Here is a 21,248-nt window from a genome sequence, read left to right as displayed (position 1 = left end):
GTTTTGACGTGTTCAATTAACTAGCACGGTACAGAAGAGTTTTGAGCAGGAACTCTGAATATACAAGTGAGTACCTACAGGTGCTGCAGCACGAATCAGGCCCAGAGGGAGAGTGGGTCACCAGGCCACTTAATCCTCCCAGGGCATCTGCGTTTCAGCCAGAGGATTACTGCTCTGTAACACATGGTGGGTCCCGGCTCTCATGGATTCAGTCTGAATCACTGTGTAAGAGCTGATCTGACCGGGCAAATTCTTCACACTGAAGAAAGCCTGTTGTCCACCAAAATGTTGTTTAACCATCATCCAAGTGGTTAAAGTGAATGTTGAACTATGGATTTTCATTTAATACAGTCTCTGGCTTCACAAATCAGCACACTGAACCATCAAAAAAAACCTACTATCAGAAGAAGTAAGACATCTGTTTTGTGACAACATTTAGTTTTATTTGTGTACTTACAATATACTAAAACAAAGACATGGGTGTAAAATAACAACGAGGATTACAGGTGGGAGGGAACAGAAGCAGTAAGGGTGACTCTTGAAGTAGCCAAGAAAAAGGTCAGCAATAATACAGCTAGTGTCCATATCTGCAAAAACATGACAAACAGAGAGAGGGGGCACATACTGTCAACACAGCAGTTCATTTCAACAAATATTCTCAATTTGTCACTATCTAAGGCAATGAATGAGCAACCAAAGTAAGATTCATTGAACTGTTACAATAATACACAGACATGCATGCGTACTACACTATGAAGTACGGATACTCACTTCTGAAACTCCCACTCCCTGTTGTCAAGAGGGCACACCTGTCTGGTTTTCAGCCAGCGAGAGATACAGTGGAAATGGAAGGCATGCTGAGGAAGAGAGAAATTAAAACAGGGCACAAAGACACGTGAATACATGCACCATACACCTGAGCACAAACAGCAACAGTTTAATGTAACGTTCTTCATAATAACCAGTTTTTCCCAATACAAAATGCAACAATTCTCCTCTTTTACTTTAATGTAATGAGTTAGTTTGAATTATTAATGCTTGTAAATACAGGAAACAATACTGCCTATATTAAGTGTAATTGCAATATTGTAAGCAGTACTCACACTTGTTCTCTTGCATACAAATTATTTATATTCCTGGGCTTTTCATCTGCAAGTCAAAGGCTACTTATACATGTGTCACTTTAAGCAGTTTCCTGCATTTTTATAAGACAGATTTGCATCAATTAGCATATTTACTTACAAATTCCTGAAAGGCCCCTACAGTCTTAACGCTTCTAACACGGCTGATTTGTCAAAATGGTGCACAATTCTTTATAGAAAGGTCCCATCACTTGTCTTCTAGGAAACATTTAATGTGTGTTTGGATGAAAGTGAAGCGACAGTTTGATGTTATTGCTGATTTGACACGAGTGTGGAATTCTTCACACTGGCTTAAAAATGTATCTGGAGCTGTTATCAGAGGGACATTTCCTTCAGCTCATACCTGTAAAATGCACGCTTAATAATAAAAGTCATCTGATCATGACAGAGTTTCGTGTGAGTCATTTTTAGAAAAATGATGCAGATGAAAAATGATCAAAAAATTACGATTTTAGAAAAGAACATGAAGGTTTCTTACAGTTTACAGGCCAATGGAACCACAACAGATGGCATTTAACTGCGATATTACAATGTGAATTTGTCATTTGAACAAAATCTATTAACTGTACTTTCATCAAAAACTTACTTTACACTCGGAAACAATTTATGTGTGCATATGTTTACTATAGAACGATAATGTTAATGTTTAGTCTATAGGTAAATTAGTCAAAAATGTATTCTTTATTTTCATTTTGGAGATCTCTACCTCTTATACCTCTTTTGTTTGTGACTCTTAAAGCATTAAGAGTTGCATTTTAAAAACTATTCCAGAAACAATGTCCATGTTTCCTGGAATACTTCATAGACTTTGTGAAAAGCTGTCATTGGGAACTATTTAGCTATGTTAGGGGTAAAAAATAAAATAAAAAAAATGTACAGCTCAGCGATAATAGACCTGCTGCGTATTCAATCTGAAAACATGAGAGGTAGAACAACATGTCTCCTTGAAGTGTTGTGCAATGGGCTTTGATGTATGTTTTCTCTAGTGTGGTGGATGTTTCAGAGGTGTTACACAATCAGCATCAACATGCATATACCCCCTGCTCTATTAAAAAGACAGTGCTCACAATGGACAACAGGGTGCTCAACACACCACTGTTCCAATTTAAATAAAGGTCTTGCTATGTCTTGTCAGGACTGAACATGCCCCTGATCAGTGACAATCAGGGGCAGGTATGGAGACTCACGTTGCAGACACCCCAGGCCACAGTGCACTCTTCAGAGGTTGCAGAAGCTTGGTTAGCCTGGCACTCTATACCTGATGACAGAGGAAGAAATGTGTCAACATGGATTTACACAAAACAGGCTGATGAACATATGTTTGATGAAAGTCAGTTTGAGCCTAACAAGTCATTTATAATTCACAGTGTGATACTGTCAAAGGAAGTGAACTCACAGAGATCCATGATGTGGTTCCGACAGATAGCACAGTTATCCACCACAATGTCCCAGGCCCACAGCGCCACAGCATTCCACTAGTGGGAAATCAGAATCACAAACAAACATTATCTGACTGACACATTCACTGCTGGTCATCATATTGTCGCTGAGGACAAATGAAATGACAGTTTTACCCAATTCATTTTTGAGATTCAAAAATGTTTTAACAAGCTCTTGTCTTGTTTGAGAAGCACAGCACATAATGTGGAAGCAGCAAGCAATCCAAATAAATAATGAGTCTACACATTTTAAAGAAGAGTTAATTAATCCCATGAGAGATTGAAAATGAAAATATATTACATCTGGAAACGTCTTGTTTTCCCATTCTGACCAATAACTGTATGGTTTCGATCACTGTGGGAGCTTTCAATCCCGGGAAATGCATTTTGGCTAGGCTAGCTTAGCTTCTAGAATTAAGAGCGTTGTGTGCGGTTACGGTTTTACGTTAGCATGAGCACGGGGTTTGAATTGATTAATCCGTGAGTTGGGGCCGGAGCTCTTCGTCACATCACTACAGATTCTTGGTCTTAAATAAATGGCTAGCGCTATAGGCTAGTCCCGAAAAGAGAAGTGCAAATTCATTCCCTGTATGAGGAAGGCTAACAGCTAGCTAACCTAACTAGCGTTAGCTGTTCATACGCTAGGCTACAGTGAGTTAGCGCTAACGTTAGAATGCTAGCTAATTAATGGCATTGAACCGCGTTAACCTAATTGACATTTTGGGTTGCTGACTGATTATACAGTTTCTTTACGCCACGAAAATGTATTACTTTATACTACCATACCTTTTTAACTTCAAATCGCTTCTTGCTGGCTCCACTGTTTGTGCCGCTCGGCGTATCAACATCCATAGCTGCTGCCATCTTGAAAGGAGAAGTTTGGCGTGACAAAGTAGTTACCCGGAAGAAACACAGCCATTTCCGTCGGTGTACGCACATTTGGGTGGTAATTCGGGATTGTAGTCGTTTGTGTAATATGATAATTATGGAGATCACCTAGTTATGTTGGCTAAGAGATGTACATTGTATTGTGTTACTTCCATTACTATTAAGTGAGGAGTGAAAAGAAAAAGAAAAAAACCATAGACAGGTTCCACCGAGATTTGAACTCGGATCGCTGGATTCAGAGTCCAGAGTGCTAACCATTACACCATGGAACCGCTGTGACAATGCGCAAAATCATAATGACTTAAATGTGTAAAGTTGATGATATTTTCTTTCTTTTGGTCAAATAGTTTTAATGGAAAGTGGTACAGGCACAACACAATGCGCGCAAACATCTAAATGAATTCGTCATGCATCCATAGAGCATATGATTGTGACTGGCTGTGTATGATCTTGTTTCTTTGCAGCACTCAGTTAAATATAAAACACAAAAATGACCAGACATCATATTTATTAGGTTATTTTTAATACGTATGTTATTAAATATGAATTTATTTGCTAAACATTATTCATAGTGCTTTTTTTTTTAAAGATGCCTCTGGCAGTGTGAACTCATTGTTCAGTGGGGCCATCTTGACTGTGTGTTAAAGGTCATATTTGTCAGAAAAGTTCATTTTTGAGTCTCATTCCAAACACGTCGAAAACTGACAATTTGGGATTATAGGACGGGTCGGCCGTCATCCCAAAGATTGACTTTAGAGTCTCATGAGACTCAAATATATATTTTTCTTACAAATAGCACATTTAAAGATGGTGGTTATACTTTCTAACCATAATCGTATCAACACAACATGAATATCTACTCCAGGATTGGGCAGGTAATTGGCTCTGTACTCAGACTGCTTCTTTCCTTTCTTTTGAATTATTTCCCTTTTTTTGCTTTTTGCTTTGATTATGCTTCAATAGCAAAGAGTGCATGTAAATGCGACACAGTTATAATCTGAAGCACTTTATTCAAATTTAAAAAATCACAACATCAGACTGTAATAACAAACCCACTCATATGATTCCTGGACTGAACGTTTCTTTATTTATGACAGCGTCTTCTTGTTCTTTGTCACTTTTGGTGCCACAGGTTTCCTCGGAGGCCTTTTCTTGGTTGGTTTGGGTAATTTAGCTTTGGGCTTCACAGGCTTAGCTTTGACTCCAGGAACCTTGGAGAGGCTGGGTTTGGGTTTTTTTACTTTTTGAAGTTTGAGGGCCACAGCAACCTTTTCGTCTGGAGGAGAGATGCTCTCTGGGCAGGATGTGAAGACATGGACGTCCCTGACCTTCTGACCTCTGAGCTCAGGGGGGTGCCCACAGTTGGCGGTCACCTCCAAACTTACATTCTCCATCCACCTGAGAGACGGAGACAAAGAGCAGCCAGTCGAATAATTATTGTCAATAATGTAGCTTTTAACAGCTAGGTGCATTGATTGCTAGACTTCCTTGATTCACGAAGCAACACTCAGTTCCCTTTGTCTTTCTCAGGGCTAAGCTAAACAGTAGCTCCTCTGCAGTTTAAAGGGATTGACACGACAGCAGGAGTGCCGCAAGTGCAGACGTCCCCTGCTGCCGTAAATTCAAAAAAAGCTTGCTTACACTTACATTTATTCACTTAACAACCCAAGTTATTCCCAAAAAGGTAATGTCTGGCAAACTTTCTCTGCCAAATGATTTGTAAAACCCCAGACTGTGCCGACCTGCGTAGCGGCAGCAGAGGACAGTCACACATCAGGGGGTTGTCCTGCAGGTCGACCACCTCCAGGCCAGTGAGTGGTCTCAGGTCAGGAAGCTCCTCCAGCTGGTTTCCTCTCACAGTCAGAGCCCTCAGACCCGGGCCCAGCCCTGCCAGAGCGTCCCTGGACATCTGTAGTGAATAATGTTAATCCAGTAGTTAATTTCACATACCGTGACATCCACACTACACATTTACAGACAGATGTTGTCTTTGTTAGAACCAAATGCTGTATTGCTCCCATGTAGTGATGAGTGATTTGTTATCAGAGTCATCTCACTCCTTTCTATCTTGTGTTCTTGGTAGAGTCAGGTGTTACATCAGAAATGGTTACATTAAAGGAGCAACCACTGTGATAGTGACATAGTATAGATTTCTTGTTGGTGAAATCCCAGTCGCAACCTCTGTATTTCTTTAACAGAAAATAATAAAATGATATGTAGAAAAGGAAGGTTTATTCAGAAATGGAGATGTGGTGGGAGGAAGAATACAGGAAAAAACATATGTAATGCGTAGGAAACTTAATGTGTGTATAAAAAATACATTTAAAAAAGGCTGTTGTACCTTCTCCATGCCCGTCTGATCCATGTAAAGCCTCTTCAGACTTTGGGATATGGTCTGGAATGCGTTTGGTCCCACCCAGCGAATTGAATTCTGAGAAAGGCTGAGCTCCTCCAGGTTAGGGGCTTCAGACAGAGCGTTGGTCGGCATCTCTGTAAGCTGATTTGAATCCAGGTGAAGTGTAACTAAGTAAGCAGAGTCCAGGGCTCCTTTGGCAATAGAAGTTATGGTGTTATTGGTCAAGTAAAGTTCTCGAAGATTAGGTGTTACTGAGGACAGCAAACCACTGGGCTCTAGTTTGGAGATAGCATTTCGCTCCAGGTGCAACACAGACAGACTTGGTAAGAGCGCCAGAGCTAGGGGAGAGACACAAAAACACCGACAATATTTGGGTTTTTAGTTTCATTTGTTGTTTGAATGCAAATATACCTGTCATTTTATTTACAGACCACCAGACTTGACTAACAACTGACCTGATCCAGGGAACTGTGCCAGCCGGTTCCCTTCCAGGTGAAGGTAGGTGAGCTCGGGGGCTCCGGCAAAGGTTTCAGGATCCAATGATGTGAGGTCATTGTCAGAAAGATACAAATAAAGCAGGTTTTTCATTCCCCGAAAGGCGCCGCCTTCAATTTCGTGGATTTTGCAGAACTCCAGGTGAAGAGAAACTACTTGGCTGGTGCCTGGGAAGCTGTTGGCAGGAAGGTAGTGGAAGTGGTTGCTGCGGAGGTCAAGAAGCTGCGTCTTGGTGGGGAAGCCTCGTGGGACTTTGGTGTGACCCTGACCCTCACATGTGGCGTGCTGGGCTTCAATCTGGCAAGGGTTAACATCAGAATGGAATATTACAAACAATACATTGGAATATATAAACAGGTATTGAGATGTTTTACACAAATTGTATAAAATTTTTTGGCCAATTGGCAGCAGCAGGGAAAACCCAAAACAGTGAGATAAAAGTACGAAGAGCTTTGAGGTCCAAAAGAACTGCAGCTAAGCATCTGTGTTTCATCACTACAAGCGACCTCATTCACATACAAGTATTCATATGATCCACTGCTGATATAAAATATTGATTATAGCTGCTCTAAGTTAAAGTAGTAATGCCACAATATGAAAGTACTTATTCTGCAGTCAAAATATTAGTTAAACTAGAATCACTGCATCACGGTTGTACACACCAGTCAAGATGCTATTCCAGGGCTGTGGCGTGGAATAATGGTCAGAACAGTTGTGGCAGAATATTATGATGTCACAGTGCATTTAACCTCTGACCTTCTGCGTACCAAATGTCATAACTTCATTATTTTATCCTATCAGACATTTGCAAAAAAAATTGTCATAATTATCGGAGGAATTCTTGAGATATGGCCAAAAATCTGTTTTGTGAAGTCAGATGACCTCTGGCCACCATATTCTAATTTTATATAATACAATATTGACTTTTATCACTGATGTATTAACATCTAGGGCCGCCTTTTAATGTTACGGTGGATATACGCTTTGTTCTGTTGGATAGTTTAATTATAATGCAATAAAGTTGATCCGATCTTTTGAGAAAAATCTCAGAAGTAATTACTCATTATAACTGTCAGAACAATGTAGTGAAGTTGGAAGTACAATATTTCCCTCTGAATTAGAGTGGAGAAGTATAAAGTAGCACGAAAGTGTACTTGAGTAAATGTACCTGGTTGCTTTCCACCACTGATAAATATGGTATCTCCTCTACAGATTTCTCTTTTACACCTATTATCAAAACTTAGTGGTTTTCCACCATACCTTTGATATTCTCTAAAACACAGAAAACACAGAAAACACTCACATCACAGTCACAGTTAACTGGACACTTGACTTTCTGCTTGGGTTTGGCAGTGGGTGGGGTGCTTCCTGCGCTCTCATCATCCATGTCAAACTCATCCTTCAGCGTCTCCCCTCGGCTGCGGCAGCGCAGATCCAGAGGGGCCACAGCCTGCAGCGGCTCGTCTGAGAGGTGAGGAGGTCCAGCACAGGCTCCCAGCAGCTTCACTCCACCCGCACTCGCCCACTGCCTCAGTGGCTGCATGTAGCAGTTACAGTAGACTGGGTTGCCTTGAAGAAAAATTAATGATGATTTATTAAAGATCACATATGGTATATTATTTGTATGAATGAAAAGGGTCAGAAAACAGTTGTACCAGTCAGGTTGAGGCTCCTCAACTCCTTGGGGCCTGAGAGGGGCTCCAGGTAACGAAGCTGATTGTGGCCAAGGTCCAAGTGGGAGAGGAGGGGTGCGCCGGACAGAGCCTGATCTGACAGGTCCTGAAGGGACATGTGGTCGAGGTAAAGGTGTGTAAGCTTCGCCATGGAGATGGATTCTTCCCCAAGGTAGATCATGGGGTTGTGACTCATGTCCAGGCGCGTGACCTCACGTAGTCTTTACAGAGAGGAGAGAGTAAAGTAAAAAGTTGAACACTATTTACAATCTACGACAAGTTAACTGTTGGTAATGTTTCATTGTGTGTTCATGGTAAAATGAAGAAACATGTCAGTATTCAGATTGTCCCACCTGTTCATGGCCTGAGTGGGGAAAAACTGAAGCTCATTGTGGTCCAGGCTGAGACGGGAGAGGGTGAACAGTCCGGCGAACGCCTCAGGGGCCAAGTTGTTCAGGGAGTTATAGCTGAGACGAAGCCACTTGATGCTGTTCAGCCCCTGGAGGAGGAGTCGGACTGTTGTGGGATCATATTGCCAAACAAAATCATGAATGGTGAAGTGTGTGTGCAGCTGCTGAATTTGAGTACCTGGAAGGCCATGTTAGGGATGTAAACCAGCTGGTTGTGAGTGAGGGCCAGCATGTTGAGGAAACCCAGCTGTGTGAAGGCTCCAGGCTGGATCTCCTCCACACGGTTATGGTCCAGATGCAGCTCCTTCAAAGAGGAGAGGCCGTCAAAGGACTCCTGCAACAGTCAGGTCAGAGGTAGGAGGTAGAGTGAGGGTGGAAAGTAAGAATGAGATAACATCATACCTCCAAAATGTTTCAAGAGTCAAAAAATGGCATTTAAAAGTATCAGCATTGCAGTTTTTTTTGACCAAATGTGAAAACCATCAACCCTCTCTTCATTGTTGCAGTGTTGTCCTTTCCACTTACCTGGTATAGGATGTCAATTTTGTTGTAAGCCAGGTTTAGGGAGACCACACGGCCCAGGGTCCGGAAAGCGCCCTCCTTCACTTTGATAATGTTGCAGCGCTGCAGGTTGAGGTGTGTGAGGTAGGGCGTGTGGATGAACGCCCCCCTGGGCAGCTCCTGCAGGTTGTTATTCCTCAGGTCGAGTTTTACTGTAATCTGTTGCAGCAATGAAAAAGAAAGATGCATCCAAAGCAGAGGTGAAACACAATGCAGGGACAGGACAGAAATCAGGAGGACTCCCTTGACATGAATCACATCTTTCTGATAAAGGTATGCTACAGTATATAGCTCTACAGCAGTGTGAATGACATACAAGAGGTCTTAAAGAAAGTGAGAAAGTGATTTCCTTTTGGATGGATGAAGATTCAAATCTAAGAAATATCCGGAATGCACCCAATAGTCAACAGCTGCCATTCAAACTTCCTTCCTCAAACAGTTGTGTTAAGTGAGAGGGAGGCACGACACTTTACATTTGAATTCCTCACCTCATCTATAGTCGGGGGAATCTCCGTTAAGCTCTTGCCAATGCAGGCGACTGTGAGTTTGGAGCTGTCACAGCTGCACACTCTGGGACATTTGCCTGCTTCAACTGGTAAAGTGAGTGCTAATATCAGCAAGATGACCGCAGCAGAGAAGAAATGCATCTGCGAGAGTGAGACATGTTAGAAATATGACATGAATCAGTCAGAGCTGCAGTCAAAAGTTTTCACTGTTCAGTGAATAAGTAAGGACGCACAAACTTCACTGAAGTCGTCTGCTTACAGAACTACACAGAAAAAATACTGAGTGAGCTACTTGTGATTATTTACTACTTCTTGTACTTATTTTCTTGATTTTTTTTCCCATTGCAACATAATGACCAAATCTGAACACAAGTGCAATTTTCTTGTTTTATTATTTCTCGAAAAAAACAGAAAATCATTGTCGATTGGTTGTCAAATACCTTATTTATTTCTATAATAGCTCAAATCTGTAGTAAAGCACAAACGGAAGCTCATCAGGTGAAAAATCACTCCAAGAAAGAATTTAAATCCAACCTCAAAAACAAACTGAAGGAAAAAAAAAAAAGCAGACTTACCTTCAAGCAGAATGTCGCAGCTTGCTTGTTAACATGAATTAAAGGCAGGTTATATTGCAATCTGCCTGTTTAGGCTTTAGTTATCTGCCGGCGACTTTTTATTTCACTCTGGCTGTGTCCAGCATACAGTCTGTGGTCGAGCTGGCTAACAAACAAGGCTTTGGTAAATTCTTCTGCAGCACCCCTGATCCCTGCGCCCCCTCACTGCAAATTAACACCTTGGCTTTACATTTTCTGGCCGGTCAGAGGCTGAAACACATGGAGCAGCAAGCAACTGACTTGTCTGTGGAACGGATTTGCATTTGGTGATTTATGTAAGAGATAAACGCATTATTTTCATTCTTTTTATTTTTTTCCTTATTTGACCCCCAGCGTCAAGACCAATAACGTAGAAAATGAACCTGGATTTCTTCCTTAAAACCACCTTTTATGAGCAGGACAGAAAAAAAATCAAGATAAAATACAGATGAATGTTCTTGTAACATTACATAAATTTATTTCTTTAGAGCATTTCAGTGAGAAGGCTGTGAAAGACATCCACCAATCAAATCAGCTTTATTTTCCCAACACAAATCTGAAAACACTGCATCTTGTGCCTTATGAAAGGCAGGAAATACATTTATTTCATCCCTTTTGATTGTTCTATTGTACTTTATTTTGATAACATCTATCAGTTAATACATATTTTAACAGCATTGTTTGACCATATTATCAATCTTAATAAACATTCAATATAAAACAACAGAATATTAAAGGTAGATATGAAATATAGAATGTACAATAGCTGATTGTTTGAGCCCAGATCAGTCCTGGTCAGAGCATTTCTAGTTGTGTAATCTATGCCTCAACCAATCAGGTGTCTCTAACACACAGATCTTACGTTATGTGGAGAATGAGGCCTTTTCTTACTCACCAAAATATAAAGAGCATTAAAACCAATTTGTCAGTGCTGTGGTTATATGAACGTACATGAAGCACTTCAGCTAGTCCACACCATAAGAGCATAGTCTACTTCAAAACACAAGTCCAGAGTCCAGACAGAGGTGTGTTGCCGAGCTTGTGAAGGGGGACAGCGGTAACACAGTGAAATGGGTCCGTTCTTCTCGAGTGCTGCTCTGCTTTATTTTTTTCAAACATGAGTTCATGTGTGCTGGTTTCCAAAAAGGTCCATCAGTGGTCAGTCAAAGTTCAGTCTGTGTGTGTGTGTGTGTGTGTGTATGTGTGTCCACAGTCCTCAACCCTCAGACCTGACTCTCTGCAGTGTTGACTGGAGGCTGTTTCTGGCATTGCCGCATGAATCCAGGGCCTTGTTATTTCTGTGAATGAGAACACACACAGTTAGAGTCGAGCCTATAAAAGGGACAGGACGTCTACAGGTATCACACGCCTACATTTATTAAGTTTTAAGACCTTTTTAAGATAGTTTTAACCTAATCATCTTTTTCTTCTCCAAGCATGGCCGGTAGGTGCAAAGGTAAGTAGTATACTGTAGTGTGGTCCCGTGCAGAGGTAGGTTTAAGGATTTGTGCAATCATAAATGTGGACTTTCACACAAAAAGCTTGACTCATTTTGACGAAAAGATTTTTTATTTAATCGACTTCAGACATTTTAAGCCTTTTCCATGACCTGCAGACACCCTGTACACGCACATACACACACCCACATCATGGCATGATGGGAAAAGTTCAATTATTAACTGATTTTTCTTCATTAAAAGAATGTTTGTTTGTTTGGCTGTACAGATACATTAGACCGCTGTTCTGTGGTATTTCTGACAAAGTAGCTGCTCAACAAGTGTTTGCTGGCCCCAGAATCCTGCCACCTGCTGTGTGAAAGTACACAGGTTTAAGGTAAATAAAGTCCTTTGCCTTAATTAAAGTCAAAGGGAAAGACATTAAATATTTGTCTCAAGTGTGAACCCACCATGACATCATCCATCAGTTTGAGGACTACCATTTTGAATCCTTGAGTTTGGCGTTACCGTGGTGTCTTCTTAGTTATTTGGAGACAGAGGTGACCATATTGAGATGAGAAGGTGGAGCAGGGGAGGATACACATTGCTATGCTCCTATCCTGATCGATAGAGACTTGTCAAACACAAGGTAGCCACGCTCTACAGTATACCCTTTTTATCATCTATTTTACTCTAAATGGGACCATAGTTTAAAAATGAACATCAAGCTGTATTGAAGAAGACTTTACACTTGTGATTGAAAGCAAAAACTCATTAAGAAACTGTATACTATCAATCAGGTGAGAAGTAGGGACAATTTCTGATAAGCTCACATACAATCGGACTTCTTTTTCAAACCAGTATAGTTGCCCCCTGCTGGCCATTACAAAGAATGCAGGTTTGAGGCACTTCCGTCTTGGCTTCACTTTTTAGACCACGAAGTGCTGTCCACTATTAATATAACCTATGAATTGACCATTGAAACTGAGGGGTTAAATTACACAAAGTTAATAAACCCACTCCATCACAAAATGAGCCATCACCAGAGTGTGTCCACCACCTTTACTATATGCACCAAGTGCAGAAACATTAGCGCATGTGCTTCATTCCTGAAGATGGGATGTTAATCATCATATTTTGTACCTGCAAGATGTCTGCTGATTGGCTCATTCTGTCACGTCCTTACCGGGACATGAAGGCCTGCAGCACAGCCACATTCTCTTTGGGGAAGTAGTCCTGTCGAACAACGTGCTCCAAGCTGTGAAGGTGGCCAGGAACCACCAGCACGGGCTTCACCTTGTCCTCACTCTGAGCAGCCAAGAGGACAGGACAGGACAGAGCGAAGGGTGGTCAGGACAAAAAAGAAAGGAGTGAAATGTAGAAAAAAGAAATGTAAAGGTGAAGAAAGACATGTTTCTGTACTGTAGCAAACGTTACTGAATATGTGCAGATTAAGTGTACCTTGATAAGTCCGAGCAGCACTAACAAAGATGATACAAAGTTGTAGCCTTGGAAGGAAGGAGTGGAGAAAGCTTTCCTGAGAAGGGCATCTGTGAAGAAAAACAAATGATTACAAAACTTATATTCAAGCAGTGTCAACAAAAAAGAAAATAATGTGGAAATATGCGTCCTGTTAGCAGAGACTCCCAATGAGTCAAACAATCTATTCAGCATCTCTCAACACATGTTGTCGTTTCCATAACAGTGGAGTGGAGGAAAAATATTACAAATTACAAGCAGAAGCTTTCATAGACAATTAAGCAAGTCAAGTGTGTTTTTGTCAGGTGGAGAGTGAAAGGGAAATATGAAGAAACAGGAAGATGAATGAGTTGTTTAAAGATAAAGGAATAATTCAACAAGCCTAGTGTAAGTGTTAACACATTCCTAACTGATCCCAGCTGAGAAATAATGCAACACATATCCACCAAGTAAAATATCAAATTGCTGTTTTATACTTTTGTTTTGTACGGATTAAAACGAACAAAATACAAGATGTTATTCAGGTATTCTTTTCTGGGCTTTTTTCAAACTTGTTCTGAGAATCACTAAAAACACAAAATAACTATATACAATAAATTAACTGGTAATGTTTCGAGATTTCCTCCTCGTCAGTCAAGCACTTCTGTCCACAAGGCATATAAAACTACCATCAAATCAACAAATGCAGACCAAGTTTCTCACCAATGCTGTTCAACACTGCATTCTTAACCTCGTTATTCTCCTCCTTGTACACAGATGCAATCTTGAGGAAGGCTTCGGCTGTTTTTGCAGCATCCGACACATCCACCTTGACACAGAGAAGAGAGGAAACACTTACTGATGGCCACTCTGCGTTACACATTATCAAACTGATCCACCTTCTGTTCATCTGCATCAAGTAAACACATAGGATACATGTTAGCATCGAGACATCTATTGTAGCCTCTCATTAACATGTTGATGTTACCTGCTGCTCGATCAGTAACGCTCTCTTGTCTCCCAGTTTGAGCAGTTTGTCTGGAGATGGAAAGCTGAGGAAGGAGGAGACATCTGGTGGCCGGGGTGCTGATACAGGGGTGGACAACTATGACAGTAAAGAGGAGACAAAAGAGAGTCAACTAACTTCCACCGTATTGTTTTTCATGCATTTCTTTGTTCTTATTGGATTGTTGCTCATTTTGTGTGCTTCTTACGTTGATGAAAATAAATAAATAAATAAATCACAACACCAAAGAACAAACACATTGAGATTGCATTTCTTGTCACATATTCGGAGGAGTCTGTTGCTGTGCAGTTTTATATTGTATTTCAGCAATAATAATATCGCAACATATGCTCCTAATTAATGGGAAAGTGAAAATAAAAACTCATAAATGAAGTATATAGTATTTTGGACTTTTTTGCAACAGTCATTCATTGCAGCTGTAGCATCAAGCTTGCTGTGTGTTCAGGGGAAATCTAAACTTCACTCAGCTCATATATGCACAGGTAATGAATGACTACTTTAATGCCGCACACCATCATCACACAGTTCTCTGACCTTGGTGCCACTGCTTTCTTCTTCCTCCTCTTCTTCCTCTTCCTCCTCTATTTCCTCCTCATCCACTTCCTCCTCATCCTCTTCCTCATCTTCGTCTTCGTCCTCGTCGTCATCCTCTGGATCCCCCTCATCGTCACTGAGGAATAATAATAACACAGCTTATTAGATGATATGATATGCATCTTTTGAATCTGACAAATGCTGCATTGTCACTGCATTGTACGGCCCAGCTCAACTCGCTTGGAACAATCCTTTCCCAGATGCCAATGGCAAAAGTTGTGGATAGTATCTGTTACTTTGTTTACGTATCGCCTCTGTTGGGTTTCCAAGTGAGTTTAGCCAAAACTAAGAGGTAGAGTTCAAACACTGCAGACCACCGATTGGTCAGAGAGAATCATGACTTGTGCTACACGCAGCAGCCAGGGTCGCCTCATTGTCTGCGCTCTGAAAGGTCAGCAGGTTCTGTATTACCCAATACAACGTGTTTGTAAGTAGCTTGCAAATTCCATTGGATTTTTTCCCCCTTTCTGCATAAATATTCCTACTCTTGCATTATTCTCTGGCACGTTGACAGCACTAAATTAAGCACTGTCTGAATTTACGTAGCGACAATGCAAGGGTAGAATTTGCATCAGCAATGTCATATTCCTCTTGTGGATGAGTTAAATTCAAAAGCCCATGTCTTGCTGTTGTATTATCTTATCTCTTGTTTTAAAAACCTCAATTCTTTAAAAACATGTCATTGAAAACGAGAGGGTGACACAATGGTTCAGTGTTTTGCACCATCACCTCACATGAAGAAGATTCTGGGTCAGAACCAGAGTTTTCTATGTGGAGTTCTCTTGTCTTTGTTTCAGCTTCCTCTCACAGTCCACGCACAAACACATGGACTGGAGCTTCTAAGCGTTTGTGTTTTAACTGTGTCATAGACTAGGATCCTGTCCTGCTTCTCTCCCAATGCAAGCTGGGAAAGGTTCCAGGCCCCCAATTACCAATTACAGAATAGATAAGTACAGAGAACGAACAGCCTAAAACCATTAAATACACCACAGGAGTTTAAGTACAACATGATTACCTGAGTGATCCTAGAAGCTCGGCCATGTTCATGCTTTCCATGGAGTCTTTCAGAGCTTTGCAGCCATCTTCTCCTAGATAGTTACCTGAAAACCAAATAGATCATTTTGTTGTCAGGGGGAGCCAAATTAAACAACAAGAAAATCTGTTAATAACAAATAACAAATGAAGCACTATAGAGGAGGACTAAAGATGAAAAGTCATCTACTCTTTTAAAACCACCGATGGAAAAACTTAAAAGCAGATTTTTGTACTTTTCAAAAACATGGCAGCTACTTGCACCTTGGTGGAAACCAAAATCCTCTATATTTTTATGATACTGTAAAATAAAAATTCTAGCTCTTCATATGAAAAGGTAGAGGTGTGTGGATTGGAGTGAGCTCTTTGCAGGTTTCTACCATTTAGGTCCAGTTTCTCCAGCTGGCTCTTGTCTTTTACTGCGCCTGCTACAGCGAGAGCAGCTTCCTCTGTTATCTCGCCAAACGACAGATTTAGTTCCTGTTAAACAAAACAGAAAACTTAGTAAGAAGAGTAGAAAAAATTCAAAAGGAAAGCCAATAAAAAGTGAAGGAAATAAAGACTCTTCAAAATAAAATTAACAAGGGTCAGCAGTAAAGTGTACTTCTCCCTCACCTTGAGAATTGGTAGTCCCTCTGATACACTTTCTGCAATAGCTATAGCTCCTGCTGGCCGCACCAGACAGTCTCCAAAGTTTATCACCTGGATGCTGCGTAGGTGTTTCAGGGCCTGTGAAGGACACAGATATATTTTTTGCATCAAAGATTTCAAAGCCTGAATAGAGAATCATAAGCATGAGAGGAGCGAAGCATAACTTAGTGTGATGGACAAATTAGTGGATGGGATTTTTTTTTTTTTAAGAAAGCAAAATTCTGGCTTAATTCTACAGTTTGCACTCCTGCCAAAAATAAATCCATCTCCAGCATGGATACAAAAAACATGAATATTTTAATTCCTTATTCATCACACTTAAAGCTCGACAAATATCTGTTTTACATTAACAATGGCGTCAATGACTATGGAAAAACTAAAAAGGGAAAGGTGAATTTTTTTTGGTGTTTTGCGGCTTGTTGTAGAGTTCTTCTGCCAACAACAACAACAACAAAAAACACCATGTATTTATTTCAACAACAGTAATGATGTTAATGTCTGACGTCCGTGTACCTGAGCCATGGCGATGGCCCCCTTCTCAGTGAAGGTGTTGTCATTGAGGTTGAGGATGCGGAGGCCTGTGTTGTGCTGCATGGCTGTGGCCAGTGCTGTCACACCAGCATGATTGATGCCATTCTGGGGCATGTGAACCTCCTCCAGGCTGCCTATCAACTGGAAAAACAAACTGTTATTGTACAATTACTCTAACTACACAGACACAGAACTGCAAAAACAGACTCTTACATCTTTGACAAATTATGGTGAAACAGTCGAATAACTGACAAAATGAGCTGCATGGTCATAAAGTGGTCTGAGATCAGTATTTGAAGTTAATTATCCAAAGTGTTCCAGGAAGACAAGCTGTACTATAATCTCTCACAATGTCGTAACATTATATAATTCGTCATCTAAGTAGACTTGGCTGTTTCCCCAGATCACTCTGTCAGTCCAGTGTTCAGTCAGTTCTGTACCTGGAAGGCTTGAGCGAGGGCAGTGGCTCCATCGTTCTCCAGTCGGTTCCTCCCTGCAACAAACACCTTCAGGCTGAGGGGGGCGCCCTCTGCACTGGATTTTTTATGGCACTGGATCAATGAAGCAGCCAAGATCTGAGGAGTCCATAAACAGAGATGTGTTCCAGTCTGCATCGACACTGATACCTAGTAGGATCTACGAAGCACTTCTACACTTGTCAATTATGTTTCTTCCCCCCCCCCTTTTATTCCTGTAGATATTTTTAAGAACCATTTTTATTTTGGAAAATATTTGGAGAGCGAAGTGTAAAATACACAAATTACTGTGAATGAAATACAACTTTTTCAAGCAAGAACAATATTTTCCCTACATCATAAACCTGTTCACTGTTATATTTAATTGCTTTCACTGGTTACACATCAACCAACAATTTGACTGCATTCATATCTTTCTCTTTAACTGATGTATGTTTGTTCAATGTTGGTTTCAGCTCAACCCCTTTGAACAACAATAAAAGCTTCAGCCATTTTAATTGCACAACATCCACTGCAGTATACTGCGGCTACTTCCAGTGCTTCAGCTGACATTGTGTCTCAGTTTTATGTACTGAACTGCCACCGTTTTCTTACATGGATTTTACTTTAACGGGCACTTTCAGCTCAATTTATCATTTACACTTCAACTGACATTTCACTTTTTTGTCCTTTCCCTTTACAGACATGAGGGTGGCAGAATAGAAACTCCTCTGAATATAATGCAGTCCACTACAACACCATCCCCAACTATGACCTAAATTGTAAAACATATAACTGAATGAATACCTGTGTGAATCAACAAAAAATTAACATTATGAGCATCATAAAGGTAGACTTTATGTTATTACCAAACAGTGTAGAGGGAGACATGCCTCATCTTAAAAAAGCATTTCTGTGATTTACCTTTCCTCCTCCGATGCCCATGCCACAGTTGTTGAGCCGTAGCTCTTGCAATGTGTAGCAGGCGGTGCTCTTGAGCAACTTTTCGATTCCCTTCACCCCATCTGGTCCAAAAGCGTTGTCGCTGAGGTCTAAAACAGTTAGCCTGGCACCCGCCAGCATGACAGCGTCACCTAGTGAATTCTACAACACAATAGACAAAATAAATGTCAAGATAAGAAGGGGCAGTGTACCAAAACAAAGACAAGAGACACAGTTACTATGCTTTGCAATAATTCAAGAGTCAGACATAGAAAGTATGCAGTATTTCAACTAGAAGCCTAAACTAATGACGATTCTGTTAATGAAGAAGTGCATTACCAAGGCAGCAGGGATCTCAGAGCGCAGGCGACCTGTGAACATGTCACTCCAATAACAGCGCTGGAGGAGAGAGAAAAAAGACACAGTGTTAATGTAAGCCAAGAGATAATTCTGACTTCTTCTATTCTAACATAATTAAAGAACAGCTAGGATCAGTCATTTTCAATTTACTGTACGATATTTTAGAGCTGAAAGAAACAAATATTTTTAGAGATTTTCAAGAGAAAAATAATCAGCCAGTTTTTCTTTTTATAATTACCCACTTATTGTTTCAGTAATTTCTCAAGCAAAAACAATCCAAACATTCCCTTGGTTCTTGAGTTTTGGTTGGAAAAAATGAGGCAATCTGTTCACATCACCTTATAATTATGATGACACGTTCCACTTTGTTCTGGAATGTTATCTTATAGACCAGTTTATATGGTGGTTGATCGCGGTTAGAGTGTCAAAACGGTGATGAACTTGACTGGAGGACTGAAAATGAGAATTACCAAAAAGCTCAAGAGTAAACACTCCAAACCTTGAACTCGCTCTTTGTCTCTAGGGCCTTGGCAATGGCCTGTGCTGCCTCCACGCCGACAGTGTTTCCCTCCAACCTCAGAGCCTGCAAACCCTCGAAGTCCTGGATCTCCTTGACCATTTCCTCCACTGGAGAGGGGGGACAGGTTGAGAATGGGAAATGGGACAGTAATTTAAATCAACATGGTGTGAGAATGAGCAGGGTTTCTGGGACTCTAAAAGCACTCCCAGTGACACTCACCTGATTGGGCATCATCCAGCTTTCTTCCCTGGCCTTTGTAGCTAAGCTCTCCATCTTCCACTCCAGTCTTGGCCAGAGAGTCGGCCAACTGTGCAACAAGGTCTGTCGCCATCGTTACACCTGAGGGCAAACAAATTATTCACTTTATAGTCCGCTTCATGGTCAGTCTGGGGCCTGCAACAAGTTGTATCCTTGAGCTTGTTTCCTCTGCTTCAAAGGGAGCACTAATTACCAACAAAGTACACTGACCACTTAAGAGAGGTCATTTAAACTGCAAACCATACCGTTACATGTGATCCTTGTGGCTTTAACTGCCTCGTTTTTTCTGGAGAGTTAAGTCCACCTTTATCAGCAGAGAAACTGCTGAAAGTGCTGTTTTCACTGAGGGACAATCCACCCTAAAACAGTATTTACATCAGCTGCACTGTAGCTCATATTTAATTTATGGATTTGAACGTCTCTTTTTATGCTCGACAGCATACAGATGTTAAGTTAAAGATTTGTATTTAACATTAGACAAATCATGGAGCTCCTCTGTACACACTGAACTAGTGAGAACAACAATGTTGACAAGTAACTTCAACAAAATGAGGTGATATTGAAGTCAGTCACTAGTTTAATTCAGTCTCCAGCTCGAGTCCAAAACATTACATTTAGGTTTCCATTGTCCATCAACACATGAAGACAGTCGTTGGTTTTATACACGGTGACTTTACGAACTACATTCATCAAAGTTGTTTTGGGGTAGATTTCCCTGTGTCAGCAGCCGGTGGCTAGCATTAGCCGAGTGCTGCTAACGTTATGCTAACACACCTACAAACACCACCACTGTGGAGTCGTTGACAACTGTCTGTTCAGTAACATATCACGTTCTTGCTAGATATTAAACAAACTTAGTCCGGCAGTTATAGGATTAGAAAACAGGACATTTAGTCAGCTAGCTAGCAGCGTAAGTGTGACAGAGCATGGCTCTTTACTCGGCCTCTCCGGTCGGTCATCAGAAAACCGCTGACTACCAACACAGCAGTTAGTCTGACCCCTCCTGTCCGCTGTTCACGTTCGTTATTACAGAAAGTCTCGCCCATTATTTAGTCTAAGCCCGACAGAAGTGAACATAAGCATTACCTCAACACTGCTGTGCTGACTGAATACAGTCCAGGGACACACTCCTCCCGCTCGCTCCTGACGTTCAAAACCATTCAGCACTCTACCCGACTTGATGACTACAGCGCTGGGAGACAAGGGAGTTGTAGTTCAATCAGACTACAACGGTGCGTTCAGGGGCTTCTCCAAATCACTTCCTCTCTGGGATGGAATGTAACTAAGTATATTTACGGACCTTCTATACCTAAGTATAAATTAGAGGTACTTGTTTTACTTGAGTATTTTCATTCATGACACTTTCTACTTTGACTTGTCTACATTTTAAACGAAAATGTACTTTTTACTCCATTACAATTAGGCTATTAGGCAGCTTTAGTTACTTGTCACTTCACAAATCAAGATATTTGCATCCAAAAGATAGAAAGCGCTTATAAATATGTTTTGTTAATCATTACTACCCACGAGTTTATATAACTCGAGGATTGGTTAATCACACTAATTTACAGACAATTGTCAACTATTTTGATTTTTTTAGTATTTTCTTTTTTCAATGTTTTATGATTCACATATCATTAGATGGTTGTCTTTTTTAATTAATCACTATTTTTTAAATTAGGCTTATTAGAACCAAAACAATCGACAACATATGGAGAATTGTATTTAGTTGCTGTCTTATACAGCTTGGTTAAAATGAGCTCCACCTCAGCTATCTACAACAGTAAAATGCTGCTTTTACATTAATGCATGAGTGATCTAATCATATAATTGTATTATGGACACTGTGCATCAAGCAAGCAGGGATCTAAGGGATCCCTTTTATGAATACATACAGATATTTACTGATAGCATTTAGATA

General features: G+C 40.7%; 3 protein-coding genes, 1 long non-coding RNA gene and 1 other non-coding gene across 7 annotated transcripts; 1 reads left to right on the top strand and 4 right to left on the bottom strand.

Moving 5' to 3' along the window:
- Positions 1-421: 421 nt before the first annotated feature.
- On the bottom strand, positions 422-3,478 carry rbx1 (ring-box 1, E3 ubiquitin protein ligase). The gene is made up of 5 exons (XM_073494069.1): positions 3,368-3,478; positions 2,539-2,617; positions 2,330-2,400; positions 772-857; positions 422-587 (listed from the first exon to the last, which is right to left on the bottom strand). The coding sequence occupies exons 1-5, from the start codon at positions 3,443-3,445 to the stop codon at positions 575-577; spliced, it is 327 nt and encodes a 108-aa protein (XP_073350170.1). The 5' UTR covers positions 3,446-3,478; the 3' UTR covers positions 422-574.
- A 191-nt stretch (positions 3,479-3,669) lies between these two features.
- trnaq-cug (transfer RNA glutamine (anticodon CUG)) lies at positions 3,670-3,741 on the bottom strand. Its single transcript has one exon. It is a non-coding gene; the product is annotated as a tRNA-Gln (tRNA).
- Positions 3,742-4,358: 617 nt separating this feature from the next.
- chadla (chondroadherin-like a) lies at positions 4,359-10,525 on the bottom strand. Its single transcript, XM_073494517.1, has 11 exons — positions 10,046-10,525; positions 9,453-9,611; positions 8,929-9,123; positions 8,582-8,737; positions 8,347-8,492; positions 7,976-8,214; positions 7,624-7,889; positions 6,281-6,617; positions 5,811-6,163; positions 5,212-5,378; positions 4,359-4,867 (listed from the first exon to the last, which is right to left on the bottom strand). The coding sequence occupies exons 2-11, from the start codon at positions 9,609-9,611 to the stop codon at positions 4,558-4,560; spliced, it is 2,328 nt and encodes a 775-aa protein (XP_073350618.1). The 5' UTR covers positions 10,046-10,525; the 3' UTR covers positions 4,359-4,557.
- A 58-nt stretch (positions 10,526-10,583) lies between these two features.
- On the bottom strand, positions 10,584-20,501 carry LOC141019563 (ran GTPase-activating protein 1-like). 3 transcript variants are annotated; one of them, XM_073494520.1, is made up of 16 exons: positions 20,414-20,501; positions 19,289-19,408; positions 19,049-19,176; positions 18,529-18,588; positions 18,172-18,351; positions 17,233-17,367; positions 16,775-16,933; positions 16,226-16,339; positions 15,991-16,090; positions 15,594-15,678; positions 14,519-14,654; positions 13,946-14,062; positions 13,681-13,786; positions 12,961-13,049; positions 12,643-12,807; positions 10,584-11,361 (listed from the first exon to the last, which is right to left on the bottom strand). In XM_073494520.1, the coding sequence occupies exons 2-15, from the start codon at positions 19,398-19,400 to the stop codon at positions 12,682-12,684; spliced, it is 1,647 nt and encodes a 548-aa protein (XP_073350621.1). In that variant the 5' UTR covers positions 19,401-19,408; positions 20,414-20,501; the 3' UTR covers positions 10,584-11,361; positions 12,643-12,681. The 3 variants fall into 3 exon arrangements, with proteins under 3 accessions (XP_073350621.1, XP_073350619.1, XP_073350620.1); XM_073494518.1 differs by having other exon boundaries at positions 12,686-12,807; XM_073494519.1 differs by lacking the exon at positions 20,414-20,501 and adding an exon at positions 19,573-19,669 and having other exon boundaries at positions 12,686-12,807.
- LOC141019565 (uncharacterized) lies at positions 12,712-14,218 on the top strand. The gene is made up of 2 exons (XR_012180786.1): positions 12,712-13,876; positions 13,982-14,218. It is a non-coding gene; the product is annotated as an uncharacterized lncRNA (long non-coding RNA).
- Positions 20,502-21,248: the final 747 nt, after the last annotated feature.

The sequence above is a fragment of the Pagrus major genome, chromosome 23 (assembly GCF_040436345.1).
Source record: "Pagrus major chromosome 23, Pma_NU_1.0".
Lineage (NCBI taxonomy): Eukaryota > Metazoa > Chordata > Actinopteri > Spariformes > Sparidae > Pagrus > Pagrus major.
The sequence above is the reverse complement of the archived record's forward strand: the minus strand, read 5'-3'. Positions and strand labels throughout refer to the sequence as shown.

Bases quoted from the DNA above. Each gene is read 5' to 3' on its own strand.
- rbx1 (XM_073494069.1), bottom strand. From the start codon at position 3,445: ATGGCAGCAGCTATGGATGTTGATACGCCGAGCGGCACAAACAGTGGA. The intron at 2,618-3,367 runs GTATGGTAGTAT...ATTTCCCACTAG, and splicing joins AGCGATTTGAAGTTAAAAAG to TGGAATGCTGTGGCGCTGTG. The intron at 2,401-2,538 runs GTGAGTTCACTT...CTCTGTCATCAG, and splicing joins GAACCACATCATGGATCTCT to GTATAGAGTGCCAGGCTAAC.
- chadla (XM_073494517.1), bottom strand. From the start codon at position 9,611: ATGCATTTCTTCTCTGCTGCGGTCATCTTGCTGATATTAGCACTCACT. The intron at 8,738-8,928 runs GTAAGTGGAAAG...TGACTGTTGCAG, and splicing joins AAATTGACATCCTATACCAG to GAGTCCTTTGACGGCCTCTC. The intron at 8,493-8,581 runs GTACTCAAATTC...CTCCTCCTCCAG, and splicing joins TCCCTAACATGGCCTTCCAG to GGGCTGAACAGCATCAAGTG.
- LOC141019563 (XM_073494518.1), bottom strand. From the start codon at position 19,400: ATGGCGACAGACCTTGTTGCACAGTTGGCCGACTCTCTGGCCAAGACT. The intron at 18,589-19,048 runs GTTTGGAGTGTT...TCTCTCCTCCAG, and splicing joins AGACAAAGAGCGAGTTCAAG to CGCTGTTATTGGAGTGACAT. The intron at 12,808-12,960 runs GTACACTTAATC...TTGGCTGCTCAG, and splicing joins TGCTGCTCGGACTTATCAAG to AGTGAGGACAAGGTGAAGCC.